The sequence below is a fragment of the Limanda limanda genome, chromosome 9, assembly GCF_963576545.1.
Source record: "Limanda limanda chromosome 9, fLimLim1.1, whole genome shotgun sequence".
Classification (NCBI taxonomy): domain Eukaryota; kingdom Metazoa; phylum Chordata; class Actinopteri; order Pleuronectiformes; family Pleuronectidae; genus Limanda; species Limanda limanda.
In genome coordinates this window covers 5,848,010-5,868,993 of record NC_083644.1, presented here as the reverse complement: position 1 = coordinate 5,868,993, position 20,984 = coordinate 5,848,010, and the positions used below count along the sequence as shown (strand labels likewise).

The following is a 20,984-nucleotide window of genomic DNA, read 5'->3' as shown; positions in this document are numbered from 1 at the left end:
ACTGTCTTCTGCAGACTTTCTGCAGTCATTATATTAAGGGGCCAGGTAGAGACAGTCCACAAAACGTCTGGAGGCTCTCACTTTAATATTTTATAAACACAGACACCTCCTCAAGAGAAACTGCACAGAAGCCAAATAGATGGTCATACATTGTTTATTTAGATCGAATAGCATAATTTCTGCTCAACAAGATATCTCCCCACCAAATGGTGTTGGTTAATTTTAAATCAAAACAGTGTAAAGCAGGTGTAAAGCACAGACTTGTCCCTTAGAGTTGTAAAATGATGGCTGATTTTAATGTGAGTGTGCAGATATTCAGCTGGATCCATGCAAATGATGCCCCACCTATTCATTAGCACAACCCTACTCAATAGAAAACATAAAACAGTCAGGATAGAAACTGGAAGTTCACTTGTAGTCTTTATATTTTACAAACTGCTATTTTGGTTTGCTCAAACATCCCTGATGGAAAAACTATTAATTAAAAAAAAAAAAGGTAAAGGAACAGAAAAAAATTATCTAATTAAGTAACTATAAAGAAAGCAAAAACAAACATAAATAAAATAATCATCCAAATGACCCCAATGACATATATAAAACATATTTTTCTATTTGAATATTTACTTAGTTGTTTCACTCAAAGTGACTCAGAACAGAGAACATTTGCAGCACTATTTTCATCAGCTCCAGTTTTACTCTGCAAAGTGTACTCACCAAGGCCCATCTGTGCTAAGAGTGATCTACATAACAAATATATATGATGATAATATCAGCGGTTACCATGTGAACTATATTGATTATTTAAAAAAATCATTATTCTATAAAGGGTCAAAACAATCACACAAATTCAAAGAATAGGTTCTAGTTTATAGTCAGTCAAATGATGTTCTCAATGTAGTTTTCATGAAAAGTACCAACCATAAAGATCATTGACAACATGGTATTCTTTGTACTTTGAGATGTGGTCACAGGCGAGGCAGACAGGATGAATGAATTCATTTCTCATTGACAAAAGATGAGCAGTGACTTCATAATACTTTCTCCACTCAAAGTAACTCATGTATGCTTCATGGTCCTTGTCCAGGCGTTGCAGAAACTCTGCCAGACCTTTAGCATCAGGGAAATCATTTACGTGAATGAAGGAACCATTGGGAAGGAACTGCTCGTAGTTTTCCCTTGGTGGACCCAGAACTACAGGGACGGTCCCTGCTACAAGGGGCCCGTTGACCTTCTCTGTTATGTAGTCTACGTGGAGCGAGTTCTCAAATGAGAGATAAAACTTACAACTCGCAAGGGTGGGGTAATAGTCTTCATATTTCAACCGCTGCCCCGTAAAAGCACCAAAGACATCAACCTTTATGTGTTGGGACAGTTCTGTGTAATATTTCTCTCTCACAAACGTTCCAGTAGCTGGGTAATTGTTACTGACAATCCAACAAACCAGTTTGTCCTTTTTGGGCAGAACTACTTCCTCCTTTGTCTCTGTTTGCTTGATCGTCACCTCATTCCTCACTGTGATGTCAGCATCTCTTCTGTAGCTCAATGTTAAGTTGAACAGATTTTCCAGACCTGGTATCTTCTGCGTGTTCGTGGGAGATTCCACATGGTACCAAATCCACTTCTGAAAATATGGACGTGGCTCCTTGGGCAGGTTATCCAACTGCCAGTTTATGCCTTTTTGGAAGATGATGACTCCCTCGGCTTGGCTGTACAATGACCTGTTATCAGTCAGAATGCAGCCATCAATGTTGAAGTAGCTTGAGCAGATTTGAAAATCAAACATCACACCATGAGGCCAGAACCACAGCAGAACGATGGGCTTTTCAATTGCCCCTGTGGCTTCATACGTTTTTTCATCGGCTACTGTAGACATAGTCGGACACACAGGAGATGGAGGCTCGAAATATACAAATAAAGAAAGAACACCGTAGATAAGGCCAACAATAGCTAAGATTGCCCAGCACAGCGTTTTACTGGAAGATCCTCTCATCTGTGGAAGAAAAAATAAACCATTGTCACCTCTTTGATAACAACATCATGACTTGTAGTACTTCAATGGACCATTTGCAAATATAGTCAGCTTTCCACCCGTGTCTAGGCACGACAGGCCTGACAAGCTTCTGATTTTCCAGCTTTACATTTAAGCAGCTTGCGTGGGGCTGAATTAAAAAGCATATATTGCCAGCCAATTATTGTTAGAAAAAACTTCAGGAATAGAATAGACTCTGTAGGATTCACTGAATTTGAGTGAATCATTTGATTGAATATTTTGTCTATCACTATTGTTGCTTAACAGATGGTTTGCTCCACCCCAGATTCTTTAATTTGTATACATTTTGCAGCCTAATGATATTGTTGCATATCAGGTGGTTTGCTGGGTTTAAAGTGTTCAATTTTAACTTTGGTTTATTTGTTGCCATGTGCTCGCAGGAAATCCAAGTTCACAAGGTATATTCCCTTCAGCCTCACGGTGACAGATGCAAGGTCTGCACGTAGCAGCTTGTGGTATTTTCTCCTGCAGGCCAATTCTAAGGAGAATGGCCACACCTTGGTGGTGAGGCGCACGAATAGGGGATACTGATCCATAACGTCAGGCTCCGAATTTGTGCGGTTCTCATAGTATTCGCTCCTCACTTCCATCATATCTATGTAATCATATGGGGGGGAATGACTAAGTCGGAGCCTAGATGCCAAACACTAACCTGTTCTACTGTTGCCTCAAACATTTGAGCGTGAACTGACAAACTTTACTCCATAGCAATGTCTCATAATGTGGCCAGTGACTCAACCCCCCACCCTCTCTCTTAAACAACAGATGGAGAACTCGCAATGACTTTTCAGTAGGAAACATCCCTTGTACACATGTAAAACAGTGACACGTAGTAAGAACAATAGATATATTTCCATGTGTCCATTCTTGCTTTAAAACAGAACTGCAAACACAGCGAGGAGAGTTTATTATTCTAAATAAATACACATTACTACGATCCCCTAATTTAATTAAATACTATCTTTGATTTCAGACAGGATTCCTCACAGCTCATGATTACACAAACAAACTGTGGCTATTTATAAAATAAATGGAAGTAAAAAACAAAATATTCCGATGTTCTTCATAGGAAAAATGATCCGGATATTATTTGATATTTCTCATGATTATAAGTTCCAGTCTGATTGACCCCTTAACTTCTTCTTTCAGTATCAATTCATAATAGTTTGTTCATCATCAGACAAGAAGTAAAAAATACTGTCTCAATATTCACTTGATTAGAGGTTAATATGTGTTTATTAGATAGAAATATTACAGATTACAGAACAGTAACTCTAGTTTATATATAATAGAGTTTAATTCAAGTTCTTACCTTTCCCGTGTTAGCGCTCGATTTGCTACTGGCAGGCTTTTTTGATTTGATCATGCACCTTGGTCTGATTTAATAGACCTTGCCTACTGACCCAACAAGTAAAACCAGTTAAATAAATTTCCACCCTGCGACCTGCCGACTTGTGCTCGACTTGCTACGTCCAGGCTCTTGTGATTTGATCAAACACTGTTTACACAACAGGTCAAATAAAAATGTAATGTCACTTTCAAGTGAGTAAATGTCACAGGCCCAGCTTAAACGTCTTAAGTATATTTGGTTACGCCTAGAATGTATCGTTTTTTTAACATATATCAAATTTTTTGGATGAAGCATCCCTGAAAGAGGTGTCCTAATATTTTTTCCAATATTGTGTATGATGTATAGTTTCAGATTTTCCCTGACAGGAAGTCGCTCTCCCTCGTCCCTTCAGATGTCACAGTTGTCCCCAGCGTCTTCCCCATCCTCCCACAACACAACACACCATCACAACACACCACACCACCGTGTCTCCTCACCATGGGGCTGTGATGCCAGCGGCCTCTTCTCCACGGACCTGAGCCTGTGCATGGATCTAATGATGATGAAGAAGAAGAAATTCAAGTTCAAGGTGGACTTCGAGCTGGACGAGCTGTCCTCGGTCCCCTTCGTCAACGGGGTCCTCTTCTGTAAAGTGCGGCTGCTGGACGGCGGCTTCTCCGAGGAGTCCTCCCGGTAAGTCCACCCCCCCCTAAACCACCAGGACCTGTAAAACCAGTACAACCAGTTCAGTTTGAAACCCTAGTTCAACTAGCTTAACTAGCCCAGTTAGCTTGTGTGAAACCCCCCAACCTGCTGTGTTCACATACTGTCTTCTGCAGACTTTCTGCAGTCATTATATTAAGGGGCCAGGTAGAGACAGTCCACAAAACGTCTGGCGGCTCTCACTTTAATATTTTATAAACACAGACACCTCCTCAAGAGAAACTGCACAGAAGCCAAATAGATGGTCATACATTGTTTATTTAGATAGAATAGCATAATTTCTGCTCAACAAGATATCTCCCCACCAAATGGTGTTGGCGAGTTAATTTTAAATCAAAACAGTGTAAAGCAGGTGTAAAGCACAGACTTGTCCCTTAGAGTTGTAAAATGATGGCTGATTTTAATGTGAGTGTGCAGATATTCAGCTGGATCCATGCAAATGATGCCCCACCTATTCATTAGCACAACCCTACTCAATAGAAAACATAAAACAGTCAGGATAGAAACTGGAAGTTCACTTGTAGTCTTTATATTTTACAAACTGCTATTTTGGTTTGCTCAAACATCCCTGATGGAAAAACTATTAATTAAAAAAAAAAAAAGGTAAAGGAACAGAAAAAAATTATCTAATTAAGTAACTATAAAGAAAGCAAAAACAAACATAAAATAATCATCCAAATGACCCCAATGACATATATAAAACATATTTTTCTATTTGAATATTTACTTAGTTGTTTCACTCAAAGTGACTCAGAACAGAGAACATTTGCAGCACTATTTTCATCAGCTCCAGTTTTACTCTGCAAAGTGTACTCACCAAGGCCCATCTGTGCTAAGAGTGATCTACATAACAAATATATATGATGATAATATCAGCGGTTACCATGTGAACTATATTGATTATTTAAAAAAATCATTACTCTATAAAGGGTCAAAGCAATCACACAAATTCAAAGAATAGGTTCTAGTTTATAGTCAGTCAAATTATGTTCTCAATGTAGTTTTCATGAAAAGTACCAACCATAAAGATCATTGACAACATGGTATTCTTTGTACTTTGAGATGTGGTCACAGGCGAGGCAGACAGGATGAATGAATTCATTTCTCATTGACAAAAGATGAGCAGTGACTTCATAATACTTTCTCCACTCAAAGTAACTCATGTATGCTTCATGGTCCTTGTCCAGGCGTTGCAGAAACTCTGCCAGACCTTTAGCATCAGGGAAATCATTTATGTGAATGAAGGAACCATTGGGAAGGAACTGCTCGTAGTTTTCCCTTGGTGGACCCAGAACTACAGGGACGGTCCCTGCTACAAGGGGCCCGTTGACCTTCTCTGTTATGTAGTCTACGTGGAGCGAGTTCTCAAATGAGAGATAAAACTTACAACTCGCAAGGGTGTGGTAATAGTCTTCATATTTCAACCACTGCCCTGTAAAAGCACCAAAGACATCAACCTTTATGTGTTGGGACAGTTCTGTGTAATATTTCTCTCTCACAGACGTTCCAGTAGCTGGGTTACTGTTACTGACAATCCAACAAACCAGTTTGTCCTTTTTGGGCAGAACTACTTCCTCCTTTGTCTCTGTTTGCTTGATCGTCACCTCATTCCTCACTGTGATGTCAGCATCTCTTCTGTAGCTCAATGTTAAGTTGAACAGATTTTCCAGACCTGGTATCTTCTGCGTGTTCGTGGGAGATTCCACATGGTACCAAATCCACTTCTGAAAATATGGACGTGGCTCCTTGGGCAGGTTATCCAACTGCCAGTTTATGCCTCTTTGGAAGATGATGACTCCCTCGGCTTGGCTGTACAATGACCTGTTATCAGTCAGAATGCAGCCATCAATGTTGAAGTAGCTTGAGCAGATTTGAAAATCAAACATCACACCATGAGGCCAGAACCACAGCAGAACGATGGGCTTTTCAATTGCCCCTGTGGCTTCATACGTTTTTTCATCGGCTACTGTAGACATAGTCGGACACACAGGAGATGGAGGCTCGAAATATACAAATAAAGAAAGAACACCGTAGATAAGGCCAACAATAGCTAAGATTGCCCAGCACAGCGTTTTACTGGAAGATCCTCTCATCTGTGGAAGAAAAAATAAACCATTGTCACCTCTTTGATAACAACATCATGACTTGTAGTACTTCAATGGACCATTTGCAATTATAGTCAGCTTTCCACCCGTGTCTAGGCACGACAGGCCTGACAAGCTTCTGATTTTCCAGCTTTACATTAAAACAGCTTGCGTGGGGCTGAATTAAAAAGCATATATTGCCAGCCAATTATTGTTACAAAAAACTTCAGGAATAGAATAGACTCTGTAGGATTCACTGAATTTGAGTGAATCATTTGATTGAATATTTTGTCTATCACTATTGTTGCTTAACAGATGGTTTGCTCCACCCCAGATTCTTTAATTTGTATACATTTTGCAGCCTAATGATATTGTTGCATATCAGGTGGTTTGCTGGGTTTAAAGTGTTCAATTTTAACTTTGGTTTATTTGTTGCCATGTGCTCGCAGGAAATCCAAGTTTACAAGGTATATTCCCTTCAGCCTCACGGTGACAGATGCAAGGTCTGCACGTAGCAGCTTGTGGTATTTTCTCCTGCAGGCCAATTCTAAGGAGAATGGCCACACCTTGGTGGTGAGGCGCACGAATAGGGGATACTGATCCATAACGTCAGGCTCCGAATTTGTGCGGTTCTCATAGTATTCGCTCCTCACTTCCATCATATCTATGTAATCATATGGGGGGGAATGACTAAGTCGGAGCCTAGATGCCAAACACTAACCTGTTCTACTGTTGCCTCAAACATTTGAGCGTGAACTGACAAACTTTACTCCATAGCAATGTCTCATAATGTGGCCAGTGACTCAACCCCCCACCCTCTCTCTTAAACAACAGATGGAGAACTCGCAATGACTTTTCAGTAGGAAACATCCCTTGTACACATGTAAAACAGTGACACGTAGTAAGAACAATAGATATATTTCCATGTGTCCATTCTTGCTTTAAAACAGAACTGCAAACACAGCGAGGAGAGTTTATTATTCTAAATAAATACACATTACTACGATCCCCTAATTTAATTAAATACTATCTTTGATTTCAGACAGGATTCCTCACAGCTCATGATTACACAAACAAACTGTGGCTATTTATAAAATAAATGGAAGTAAAAAACAAAATATTCCGATGTTCTTCATAGGAAAAATGATCCGGATATTATTTGATATTTCTCATGATTATAAGTTCCAGTCTGATTGACCCCTTAACTTCTTCTTTCAGTATCAATTCATAATAGTTTGTTCATCATCAGACAAGAAGTAAAAAATACTGTCTCAATATTCACTTGATTAGAGGTTAATATGTGTTTATTAGATAGAAATATTACAGATTACAGAACAGTAACTCTAGTTTATATATAATAGAGTTTAATTCAAGTTCTTACCTTTCCCGTGTTAGCGCTCGATTTGCTACTGGCAGGCTTTTTTGATTTGATCATGCACCTTGGTCTGATTTAATAGACCTTGCCTACTGACCCAACAAGTAAAACCAGTTAAATAAATTTCCACCCTGCGACCTGCCGACTTGTGCTCGACTTGCTACGTCCAGGCTCTTGTGATTTGATCAAACACTGTTTACACAACAGGTCAAATAAAAATGTAATGTCACTTTCAAGTGAGTAAATGTCACAGGCCCAGCTTAAACGCCTTAAGTATATTTGGTTACGCCTAGAATGTATCGTTTTTTTAACATATATCAAATTTTTTGGATGAAGCATCCCTGAAAGAGGTGTCCTAATATTTTTTCCAATATTGTGTATGATGTATAGTTTCAGATTTTCCCTGACAGGAAGTCGCTCTCCCTCGTCCCTTCAGATGTCACAGTTGTCCCCAGCGTCTTCCCCATCCTCCCACAACACAACACACCATCACAACACACCACACCACCGTGTCTCCTCACCATGGGGCTGTGATGCCAGCGGCCTCTTCTCCACGGACCTGAGCCTGTGCATGGATCTAATGATGATGAAGAAGAAGAAATTCAAGTTCAAGGTGGACTTCGAGCTGGACGAGCTGTCCTCGGTCCCCTTCGTCAACGGGGTCCTCTTCTGTAAAGTGCGGCTGCTGGACGGCGGCTTCTCCGAGGAGTCCTCCCGGTAAGTCCACCCCCCCCTAAACCACCAGGACCTGTAAAACCAGTTCAGTTTGAAACCCTAGTTCAACTAGCTTAACTAGCCCAGTTAGCTTGTGTGAAACCCCCCAACCTGCTGTGTTCACATACTGTCTTCTGCAGACTTTCTGCAGTCATTATATTAAGGGGCCAGGTAGAGACAGTCCACAAAACGTCTGGCGGCTCTCACTTTAATATTTTATAAACACAGACACCTCCTCAAGAGAAACTGCACAGAAGCCAAATAGATGGTCATACATTGTTTATTTAGATAGAATAGCATAATTTCTGCTCAACAAGATATCTCCCCACCAAATGGTGTTGGCGAGTTAATTTTAAATCAAAACAGTGTAAAGCAGGTGTAAAGCACAGACTTGTCCCTTAGAGTTGTAAAATGATGGCTGATTTTAATGTGAGTGTGCAGATATTCAGCTGGATCCATGCAAATGATGCCCCACCTATTCATTAGCACAACCCTACTCAATAGAAAACATAAAACAGTCAGGATAGAAACTGGAAGTTCACTTGTAGTCTTTATATTTTACAAACTGCTATTTTGGTTTGCTCAAACATCCCTGATGGAAAAACTATTAATTAAAAAAAAAAAAAGGTAAAGGAACAGAAAAAAATTATCTAATTAAGTAACTATAAAGAAAGCAAAAACAAACATAAAATAATCATCCAAATGACCCCAATGACATATATAAAACATATTTTTCTATTTGAATATTTACTTAGTTGTTTCACTCAAAGTGACTCAGAACAGAGAACATTTGCAGCACTATTTTCATCAGCTCCAGTTTTACTCTGCAAAGTGTACTCACCAAGGCCCATCTGTGCTAAGAGTGATCTACATAACAAATATATATGATGATAATATCAGCGGTTACCATGTGAACTATATTGATTATTTAAAAAAATCATTACTCTATAAAGGGTCAAAGCAATCACACAAATTCAAAGAATAGGTTCTAGTTTATAGTCAGTCAAATTATGTTCTCAATGTAGTTTTCATGAAAAGTACCAACCATAAAGATCATTGACAACATGGTATTCTTTGTACTTTGAGATGTGGTCACAGGCGAGGCAGACAGGATGAAGGAATTCATTTCTCATTGACAAAAGATGAGCAGTGACTTCATAATACTTTCTCCACTCAAAGTAACTCATGTATGCTTCATGGTCCTTGTCCAGGCGTTGCAGAAACTCTGCCAGACCTTTAGCATCAGGGAAATCATTTATGTGAATGAAGGAACCATTGGGAAGGAACTGCTCGTAGTTTTCCCTTGGTGGACCCAGAACTACAGGGACGGTCCCTGCTACAAGGGGCCCGTTGACCTTCTCTGTTATGTAGTCTACGTGGAGCGAGTTCTCAAATGAGAGATAAAACTTACAACTCGCAAGGGTGGGGTAATAGTCTTCATATTTCAACCACTGCCCTGTAAAAGCACCAAAGACATCAACCTTTATGTGTTGGGACAGTTCTGTGTAATATTTCTCTCTCACAGACGTTCCAGTAGCTGGGTTACTGTTACTGACAATCCAACAAACCAGTTTGTCCTTTTTGGGCAGAACTACTTCCTCCTTTGTCTCTGTTTGCTTGATCGTCACCTCATTCCTCACTGTGATGTCAGCATCTCTTCTGTAGCTCAATGTTAAGTTGAACAGATTTTCCAGACCTGGTATCTTCTGCGTGTTCGTGGGAGATTCCACATGGTACCAAATCCACTTCTGAAAATATGGACGTGGCTCCTTGGGCAGGTTATCCAACTGCCAGTTTATGCCTTTTTGGAAGATGATGACTCCCTCGGCTTGGCTGTACAATGACCTGTTATCAGTCAGAATGCAGCCATCAATGTTGAAGTAGCTTGAGCAGATTTGAAAATCAAACATCACACCATGAGGCCAGAACCACAGCAGAACGATGGGCTTTTCAATTGCCCCTGTGGCTTCATACGTTTTTTCATCGGCTACTGTAGACATAGTCGGACACACAGGAGATGGAGGCTCGAAATATACAAATAAAGAAAGAACACCGTAGATAAGGCCAACAATAGCTAAGATTGCCCAGCACAGCGTTTTACTGGAAGATCCTCTCATCTGTGGAAGAAAAAATAAACCATTGTCACCTCTTTGATAACAACATCATGACTTGTAGTACTTCAATGGACCATTTGCAATTATAGTCAGCTTTCCACCCGTGTCTAGGCACGACAGGCCTGACAAGCTTCTGATTTTCCAGCTTTACATTAAAACAGCTTGCGTGGGGCTGAATTAAAAAGCATATATTGCCAGCCAATTATTGTTACAAAAAACTTCAGGAATAGAATAGACTCTGTAGGATTCACTGAATTTGAGTGAATCATTTGATTGAATATTTTGTCTATCACTATTGTTGCTTAACAGATGGTTTGCTCCACCCCAGATTCTTTAATTTGTATACATTTTGCAGCCTAATGATATTGTTGCATATCAGGTGGTTTGCTGGGTTTAAAGTGTTCCATTTTAACTTTGGTTTATTTGTTGCCATGTGCTCGCAGGAAATCCAAGTTCACAAGGTATATTCCCTTCAGCCTCACGGTGACAGATGCAAGGTCTGCACGTAGCAGCTTGTGGTATTTTCTCCTGCAGGCCAATTCTAAGGAGAATGGCCACACCTTGGTGGTGAGGCGCACAAATAGGGGATACTGATCCATAACGTCAGGCTCCGAATTTGTGCGGTTCTCATAGTATTCGCTCCTCACTTCCATCATATCTATGTAATCATATGGGGGGGAATGACTAAGTCGGAGCCTAGATGCCAAACACTAACCTGTTCTACTGTTGCCTCAAACATTTGAGCGTGAACTGACAAACTTTACTCCATAGCAATGTCTCATAATGTGGCCAGTGACTCAACCCCCCACCCTCTCTCTTAAACAACAGATGGAGAACTCGCAATGACTTTTCAGTAGGAAACATCCCTTGTACACATGTAAAACAGTGACACGTAGTAAGAACAATAGATATATTTCCATGTGTCCATTCTTGCTTTAAAACAGAACTGCAAACACAGCGAGGAGAGTTTATTATTCTAAATAAATACACATTACTACGATCCCCTAATTTAATTAAATACTATCTTTGATTTCAGACAGGATTCCTCACAGCTCATGATTACACAAACAAACTGTGGCTATTTATAAAATAAATGGAAGTAAAAAACAAAATATTCCGATGTTCTTCATAGGAAAAATGATCCGGATATTATTTGATATTTCTCATGATTATAAGTTCCAGTCTGATTGACCCCTTAACTTCTTCTTTCAGTATCAATTCATAATAGTTTGTTCATCATCAGACAAGAAGTAAAAAATACTGTCTCAATATTCACTTGATTAGAGGTTAATATGTGTTTATGAGATAGAAATATTACAGATTACAGAACAGTAACTCTAGTTTATATATAATAGAGTTTAATTCAAGTTCTTACCTTTCCCGTGTTAGCGCTCGATTTGCTACTGGCAGGCTTTTTTGATTTGATCATGCACCTTGGTCTGATTTAATAGACCTTGCCTACTGACCCAACAAGTAAAACCAGTTAAATAAATTTCCACCCTGCGACCTGCCGACTTGTGCTCGACTTGCTACGTCCAGGCTCTTGTGATTTGATCAAACACTGTTTACACAACAGGTCAAATAAAAATGTAATGTCACTTTCAAGTGAGTAAATGTCACAGGCCCAGCTTAAACGCCTTAAGTATATTTGGTTACGCCTAGAATATGTCTGTCTTCTCCAGGATATCCTTGTTGTGCTCTGTTATAAAAACAGTAAGAATATATTTTTAACAATACCCTATTTGCACTTCTTTTTTTACATTGGTTGCTTTGCAAATCGTTACGCTTAAATGTGGTTGTTATTGGATTTGCACTGCATATGCCTGCTTTCATATAGAATTATTTTTGCTATTAAATTAATAATATGTATGATTCTAGTCCTGTATGTGGATCATATAGTTGTGATTAAAGGTGTAGGTGGGCCGCACAGATTTTTCAGTTTTCACATTGAGCCGCGGCATTCTTAAGTTTGGGAATGGCTGATCTAGAGAAAGTCAAACTCTTAACAAAGTTTCTGAAGGTGGACCTGCGGAGGTATCGTTACCAGAACCATAGATATATATAAAGACTAGATGTCTCGTCTGCGTTGCCGGCCAATGGAGACGAACGTCACCACATGGCGGCCATCTTGCCAGGGGGCAGCTCGCTCACCCATAACATTGTGTTGGTAGTGGTAAATAACCATTACTTGCTCAATTTTCAACCGATTTTTAAACAGATATGACACTGCATACTTATGAATAATTATGTTATTTTCAAAAAAATTCAATAATTTATGCAGTGTCATAACTACATCTCTGACGTTTATAACAAACCAGACCGTTTAAAAATCGGTTGAAAATTGAGCAAGTTATGGTTATTTAAAAAGTAAGTACCACTACAACACAATGTTATGGGTGAGCGGGCTCACTCTAGCAAGATGGCCACCATGTGCGGACGTCCGGCTCCGTCGAATGAGACATCTAGTCTCTATGACCAGAACAGCCTGCTCGACCCCGGTCGACCAAGACAGCCCGACCAACATCCAGACTTTTGGTTCTCGTGCTGCCTCCCCCGACTGCAAACACCCCGCCGGAGCTGCACATCTCCCGCGGCAGCAAGCACGCGAGTGAGCGAGAGAGAGGTGCAACGTGCGTACCGGCGCACCTCCCCTGCTCAAGTTACGAGCCAGTTTTGAGAATATACGAAGTAGAAAGTACAAAAATTTGTGTTCAAATGTAGCGAGTAAAAGTAAAAAGTTGTCAGGAAAATCAGTACTCAAGTAAAGTACAGATATGTGAAAAATCTACTTAAGTACGGTAACAAAGTATTTCTACTTCGCTACTTCCCACCACTGCTGACCAATGTCTAAGGTTGTGGAAATTCCCTGACTAGGTGTCTCACTCCTGTGACCTTGGCAAACAGGGAGTTTGCTACAGTGGACGGACACAGCAGATAGACACAGAAGAGGATTTCATGTCTTTTTCACATAGACCTCTGTATTGTCCCCTTTCAGGGTGTGGCAGTCCTCTTCTCAACGCCTGCCTTTCTCCTCACCAACAACAAAACCCTGCTCCACCTGATGTGCAGAGACCAGACTCCACCAATCAACAATCAGGCCCCCTCAGCCTCCACCCACCCCTCTCCCAGTCTATGGAGACGGGGCAGTGGGAGGACTGAATCATTACGCCACCTCTTCCTCATCTTTAGACCCCATTGACTTTGCAAAGATATGTCCGCACTGTGGGGGAGATCTCCGTCTGACTCCACCAGACTGGGATGATGCGGTTAAGGCGGCATACGTCAACGCTCTCAACACACTCCTCAATGCCCTGAGGACCGCCTTCCCCAATAAAATTGACATGTCCAAAATAACGGGGTGAAAACAACAACCATATGTAACCGTAGGAGATTTCCTCACAAGTTTGACTGTCCTGTTTAATCAACACATCGGCATGATGCCGGCTGTGTCTACCCTGTCAAGGCCAAGCAGACCAGATAACACTGAGAGAAGAGCCAACTTGACTGAATGAGGAAGAGAGGGGCGCGGACGCACGACCCAATATTCCCAGAGATGAGTGTTAAATCTGCAAAGAAAAAGGACACAGGAGCAAGGAAATGCCCCCAACGGCGAACGGACGGGGAGACAAGAACTTTCACTGCCGACTGAACTTTACAGAAAGTGAGGAGGTGGCAGACGGGGAGGAGACGTCCAGCCTACCCACCAAGGATCAGAGAAAGGGAAGTGAAACACACACACACACAGAAGCTCAAGCACATACACAAATACATGCCACTGCAAAGAAGTAGCAACTTGTGTTACTAACCGCACACAAACCCACACAGACACACACACACCAGATTACACACAACCTTGGGGTTCTTATGTTAAGTACAATGGTGATGCTTTTAAGAAAATGACTCAACTCGAACTGTGTGTTAACGGTCACAAACTTAATTTCATGGTCGACACTGGTGCAGGTTATTCTGTGGTTAGGATGTCAGATATGCCCACATCTCCTGAGATGAGTTGTTGCTTTATATTCTTTCAAGGTGCCAGTGGTGCCACTGTAAAATAAAATTTCACAAAACCTCTCAAATGTACCGCTCAGTTAGACAAAACATCCCATAAGGTTTGAACATGATTTTCTGTTGTCTCCCTGTTGCCCAATTAATCTATTAGGAAGAGATTTGATGATTATGTTAGGCCTCAATTTAGTATCATTCCCTGATGAAGTGACGGTTACACACAATTCTGGCAACTTCCTGTACATGCCTTCACTGATCTGCTCTCCATGTCACACTCTCTTGTCACTCCTTTTTCTGATTTTCTGCACACTGATTCATTGCACTGCACTTCACATATGACAGACACAGCAGATCACGTTTATGACAGCTCTGTTTTTGCCTTTTTCTGATGATTCTCTGAATGTGTCCAATATTTTTTGGTCTGGTTCCAGAAGTGCAGCTGCCGTCTCACTCACCGATCAGCAGTTGCCACTGTTTCGCATCTCGAATTCCAGCCCTCACATCTAGCTCTCCACGTCCCATGATGACCAGTGGCAAGACTTAGGCCCATTTGTCAGATCATGCCAGGCTATATTAATTGGCAACCCACAACCACGCCTGACGTAATGTATTCCCCAAGTCTGAGTGCATTTGATCTAAAACAACTCTCAAACCTTCTGTTCTCCAGCCACACGCTCATTTGTTCTGACTGAAAATCACTTTCATTCTTATGCAATCTTGTCCAGTCCCTCTGATGTTTCTCCTTTACTTTCAGATCTGCCTGAAACGCTGTGGGCAAAGGACAAATATGATGTGGGCCCCATCAGAAACTGTGATTAAAATCACAACCAAAATATGATTATAGGCCATGTAAACAACAACATCCACTCAGACAAGAAGCAGTGGAAGGGATACATCCTGTTTTTGAATCTTTTTTGCTGTCTGGTGTATATGTCCCCTGCCCTGATTCAGCGGTCCGCACTCCACTGTGCCCAGTTAAGAAGATCACAGACAAAGGTCAATCTACTGCGTGGCGGTTTGTGCAGAATTTGAAGGCTGTGAATGACGCCGTAATTCCTCGATCGCCTACTGTTCCCAAACATACACCCTGCCAAATTTCGCCTAATGCGGTGTGGTTTTCGGTTGTAGACTTATCCAACGTTTTTTTTTTTAGTTCTCCTGTCCTCAAGGACAGCTAGTACTGGTTTGCTTTTAATTTTGAAAACAAGGCCACAACCAGTGGCGATTTTAGCCTGAAATTTCTGGTGGGGCAATTTTGTATGACGTCATGTCACCGTCACAAGAATAGAGGTAGCTGATTATTATAAGCAGTAGGCCTATATAGACCAGTACGATATACTATGGGCTGCATTTTGAGTGCCAGCGGGGAGCAGAAATCCATTTAGTTTAGGAAATAGGTGGTGGGTAAGATTAAAGATGTAAAAAACTGAGTGTAGCAGACAAGTTTAGTTTTCACTGTAACAAGTTACAACACAAAACCATACTCTGAATAAAGAGCTTTAGGAGATGGAATGCTACTTTAAACAGCTGCTCTTAAAATGCAGATGTGACTTTAAATACTCACGTTTCAGTTGATCACAGTAAATCTGTTTCTGCAGAATAAGAATCTGTGTAACATTGTCAAGTCAAATCATTCGGCCAGTGAAAAAACTTCACATAACATTATCTATGTTACGCGGTGGAGCTTATTCTCCGGACACACACAGTCTCCTGTCTCAGATTCATCCTCATAAACTAACGCTTCTCTCTGCTGGGGGGACCGGCTCATGCCGGTTCTTGTCGGTGCGTGTCGGTTATAACTCCTGTACACTCCCGTTAGCATCGCTATTACTGCTGCTATCATGCCAGCGGGCTAGCAGAGCTAAGCTAACAATCCAGGTACAGGTACCTGCGAATCACTATAACAGATAAATACGATACTAAACTTGAATAACCTTAGAAACGGGAACGCAGACGTCTTTAGCTTTTCTGTCAGGAGAACAAGCAGAACTTCAAAACGTATTATTCATCTGATATGTGAGTGAAACCTCTCCACAGACTCGGGTGGTGTTCACTGACGAAGGATAGCCTGTTAGCTCAGGTGAAGCCGAGCAGGCAACAGGCTGACGCTGGAGTCGAGTTGCTTGGCAGATTTCGTAGGGCCCATCTGAAAGTGCCCACTCTCCCAATGTTAACTGAGCGAGCACACAGACAGAAACACACACGAATCGAATTACTCCAAAACAAGACTATAATGCTTCTGAGTCAAGTTTATTCACACACACATTCACGCTACTTTGCATATAAAATAAAATAAAATATATTTTGCCACAAAGTTCAGATATGCAGTATCTAGCTTTCTGCACAACAGCGCCATCTGGTGGGGCAGTGCCCCCTGCCCCTAATGTAGAAACGCCACTGGCCACAACCATGGCATCCATATTGACATAAGAGGTTGTATGGCCTCAGAGGCTCACTATGCGTGTTATCCATGATCTCCTTATTGTTTATTGTTTTGCCCATTATTTTGTCTAGACACACTCCTGTAAAAGTTTCTGATGATCTAACGAACCCCTCTTTTCCTACACTGTCCTCTAAGAACCATCCAGCACATGCAAATTTGACTAGACACTAGAGAAGTGATTCAGGTCCCCTTGATCAGTAACTTTCCCCCCATCCCTCCCTACCTGGACACTGACAGCACAGATGATTCTGATCACGATACTCAAATTTAGTTTTCTTATTTTTCATTTCAAATTTGTTGTTATTTTCTCCCTCCAGCTTGCTTATGTGTTTCTTAGTGATTTAACTAGACAAAAACAGCTACTGCAATTATCCTTTCAAATTTTATGATGCATTAATTTAAATCTCTGTGAATTTTTTAGGTTCATGTGAGTGACATTATGAAGTTTGTACATACTTTATAATATATACATACCACTTCTGTCCATCCTCGGTGAGGGATCCCTCACATGTGGCTCTCTAAGGTTTCTACTTATTTTTTACCCTGTGAAAAGAGTTTTCTGAGTAGTTTTTTTCATTACGCTTTATGAGGGTTAAGGGCAGTAGATATCATGTTAATGTCCTATGAGACAAAATTGTGATTTGTGAATATGGGCTATAAAAATGAAATTTGAATGTAAGTTTAATCAATTTTACTTCCTAGCATGAATTTTAAAAGGTTTTACTGGATATTTTCAACCTAAGATATGTTGACATTTAACGTTTTATTACATTTTATTATGAAATAATTTTGCCAATCAATACAGTATGTTAATTTTGATAATGGTTAATGAGATGATGATTTTGTTTGACCTGATTTTTCTTCAATTTTCTTCATTTTAATTGCTTTCTCAATTACAGGAAAATAACTATTTTTTTCTTTCCACAAAACAGCAGCGGCTACCTATTGTGTCGCTGTACGTACACAAAGTACCAGGGTTGCAGACTCGTCAATATTCTTCTATGATTTGATGTTTGTTACTGATGTTTGTAGTTGATGTTGATTATGATGTTTCTTTATTATTTTTCGTTAGTGATCATATTTTTATTGATGATCAAAGGGGGGAGTGTTGTGGAAAAATCCACTGACCAGTGTCTAAGGTTGTGGAAATCCCCTGACTAGGTGTCTCACTCCTGTGACCTTGGCAAACAGGGAGTTTGCTACAGCATTTCATGTCTTTTTTTCACATTACGTTTTATGAAGCACCTCTTTGTATTAGTTATGGCATGTCTTATTTTTTTCAAATTATGTGCTATGTAACGCCTCTTTGTATAAGTTCTGGCTTTTGTGAACTTGCGGCCAGTTGTTCCATTTTGAGCACCCGTGCTTGTTGTATAAACTCAGCAGAGCTTATTATTATAAAGACTCAAAAGCAACTCCAGTCTGATAATTTCATTATTTCAACTCTCAAGATAAATTTCCATCACATACAATATGTCCCCCATATGTCTACAAACAGTTTACATATACTTTGTAATTAATTCACTATAGTAAAAGTCCAATACCTCAGGGTGCATTTGCACTCCTACATTACCCCAACATTCACACATTTCGAATTGCAAAGGAGCAGAAATCAATGCTGACACACCTTTGCTCCATCAGCCTCTTAGCTGCTGAGGTGCTCTCACCTTGATTTGCCGAATTGGGTCTGGGTCCTATTGTCCCGCATCTACACAGACTTCTGTTTATTGTGGTCCATCTTCCACACTGCTGCTCACGAGTTAATCATACATGCTGGTGCTACTTTTTAAACTTTATTTAGTAAATATATTGTGCTATCTCCTATCAAAGCAATGCTTTTGCGTGACAGACAAACAGATCCTGGCCTATTTATGAAAAACTCCTGACAGGTAGCCAAGAAGCTGCCATAAAGATCATTAACTATATGATAAATGTTGTCTTTGGAGATGCGGTCACGTAGGCATGACTGTTGTACAGTGCTTAATTTGTAAATCACAAGGTGCCGGAACGCAAAGTACATATGACAGCGCAGGGGTGACGAGACGGGCACAGGTCCCGGAACGCATACAGAAAACGGTGCTGAAAAAAACATGAAAAATGCCCACTGACAATGCTGTGGGACTTACAAGCCTTAATTTCAATTAATATCCATGGTATAAATTTTATGACAATAATTTACAATTATTTTAGGCTATACAGAACAGGCAAATGCCCACATCAACACAGGTGGGACCAGGGCTGGACTGGGAGAACAAAACGGCCCGGGCATTTTTTGGCTCAGACCGGCCCATATAATTAGCCGAGCACATCTGCCATTAAATTGACGTAACTTATGTCTTCTTAATGTCTTAAAGTAGCTCATATTAAAAGTACTTAAGTATCAAAAGTATCTGGTGTTGAAATGTACTTAAGTATCAAAAGTACAAGAACTAAAATTAAAAATGCAAAGTGCTTTTTATAGTAGGTCTATACAGACACAAAACAACCCAAAATGTTTCTCCTCAAGATTTATCTCAACTGACTGAAAAATTACAACAACAATATGCATATAATGTATAATTTTACCAATTTTGAACCCTAGATGCTGAGGTTGAAATAGTAATGGACCAGTGCATCTGAACTTCTAATTAACTATAAACAAGTGCCTCTTGTGTCTGCCCAAGAACATTAATAAACCACAGTATAACCACTATACTATAGGCACACAAAATAAGACACTATCTCTTATCCTATTCTAGAGGAAGTAAAAGTCGTAACAAGGTTTCTGAAGGTGAACCTGCGGAGCGCTGCACCCCCCCCCCCCCCCCCCCCCCCCAACGGCAAACACGCCACCGGACCTGCACATCTCAGGAGGGAGGGGGCAGCGAGAGAGAGTGAGAGAGTGAGAGGGGGGTGCGCCGTGGGTAGAGGCGTGCGACGCCAACCTCCGCTGCTCAAGTAACGAGCCAGTTTTGAGAATGTATTGAAAATGCGCGCTCACATGTCTGCCTCCACTCGCTCATCATTGTCGAGTCCTCCTCGCTCGTCTCCCGGCGCACCTGCTGCTGCTGGGCTGGTGAACCCGGCACCACATAGGTCCGTCAGTTTGGCACATTTAGCAGCCTCCACCTCCAGAGACTTCAGCTTTTTTTCCCGATGCTTCTCAGCGCCACCCGGGCGTTTTTTTACTCTTATTATCCATTAAGTTAAGTTTCTGTTTCAGCAGCAGCCCGTCCCGCGACTCCCCCGCCAATGCCATGAGGTCCCGCCCCACCCTGGTTTGTGATGTGATTGACAGCACTGTCGGGGCTCTCTGAGCCTGTCAGCCCATGATTGATTGACAATGACAAACAATAGACCAATAATATGTGTCGATGCTGGCAGCACACTGCCAGCCCTCTGTAGCCAATTGGCCGGCCCAATTGGAGGGAATTTAGAGAGGAAGAAGAGAAAAAAAACAAAAAAACAACATAGCGGACCAGACCGGCCCACATTGGGTCAACGGCCCACCGGGATTATGCCCGGTATGCCAGATGGCCAGTCCACCCCTGGGTGGGACTTACAGTCAGCAATTCATTTCTCAACATAGATCTAACTTGTAAAACATAAAAAATAAAAGTTCAAAGCTTACAATAAATCACATAAATCTTCCATTATTATTATTTAAAGATTGGCACGGCGGCCTATTAATAGACAGTATGCTCATCATATTTAGTCCAAAACACCCCACATCACGACTATGTCCGGATTCTCCTCCTCCTCCCGGAGGTTTTACTGCGTGTGTCTGTGGCAGTTCTGTGTCCTTTGGCCACCCACGACCTCACGTACGGGACTGGATTGAATTTAGCCAGGGGGGGTCCAACAAGATTTAGGAAGAGTAAAGATGATATGGGGGATGTGAGCAGAGAGGTACGGTTGGGAGTGCAAATTAAGTTCACTTGCGAAAATCCGCGCTCACATTCAGCACTCGCAATAGGAATGCTGTTGACAGCAACAAGTCACTCCATCAGTTCATCGGGGATGTCTTTTCCATCCGAGTCTCTGTGTTTCCTGTAGACCCGTATGACTGCGGGCGGGTTGGCAATGTTAAAGCGCTGGCACAGCGACTCCACCTCAGTCTCTCCATATAGCGCACCTGCGTCCTCGGGCAAGTACTGTGCGTTA

The 20,984-nt window shown here is 41.1% G+C and overlaps 3 protein-coding genes across 3 annotated transcripts; all 3 read right to left on the bottom strand.

The window, feature by feature from the left end:
* Window positions 1-540: 540 nt before the first annotated feature.
* LOC133010715 (4-galactosyl-N-acetylglucosaminide 3-alpha-L-fucosyltransferase 9-like) lies at window positions 541-4,044 on the bottom strand. Its single transcript, XM_061078334.1, has 2 exons — window positions 3,878-4,044; window positions 541-1,990 (listed from the first exon to the last, which is right to left on the bottom strand). Exons 1-2 carry the CDS (start codon window positions 3,878-3,880, stop codon window positions 902-904), a joined length of 1,092 nt encoding a protein of 363 aa, XP_060934317.1. The 5' UTR covers window positions 3,881-4,044; the 3' UTR covers window positions 541-901.
* A 309-nt stretch (window positions 4,045-4,353) lies between these two features.
* LOC133010072 (4-galactosyl-N-acetylglucosaminide 3-alpha-L-fucosyltransferase 9-like) lies at window positions 4,354-8,271 on the bottom strand. Its single transcript, XM_061077489.1, has 2 exons — window positions 8,084-8,271; window positions 4,354-6,196 (listed from the first exon to the last, which is right to left on the bottom strand). Exons 1-2 carry the CDS (start codon window positions 8,084-8,086, stop codon window positions 5,108-5,110), a joined length of 1,092 nt encoding a protein of 363 aa, XP_060933472.1. The 5' UTR covers window positions 8,087-8,271; the 3' UTR covers window positions 4,354-5,107.
* Window positions 8,272-8,550: 279 nt separating this feature from the next.
* Window positions 8,551-20,045, bottom strand: LOC133010712 (4-galactosyl-N-acetylglucosaminide 3-alpha-L-fucosyltransferase 9-like). The gene is made up of 2 exons (XM_061078332.1): window positions 19,822-20,045; window positions 8,551-10,393 (listed from the first exon to the last, which is right to left on the bottom strand). The coding sequence occupies exon 2, from the start codon at window positions 10,391-10,393 to the stop codon at window positions 9,305-9,307; it is 1,089 nt and encodes a 362-aa protein (XP_060934315.1). The 5' UTR covers window positions 19,822-20,045; the 3' UTR covers window positions 8,551-9,304.
* Window positions 20,046-20,984: the final 939 nt, after the last annotated feature.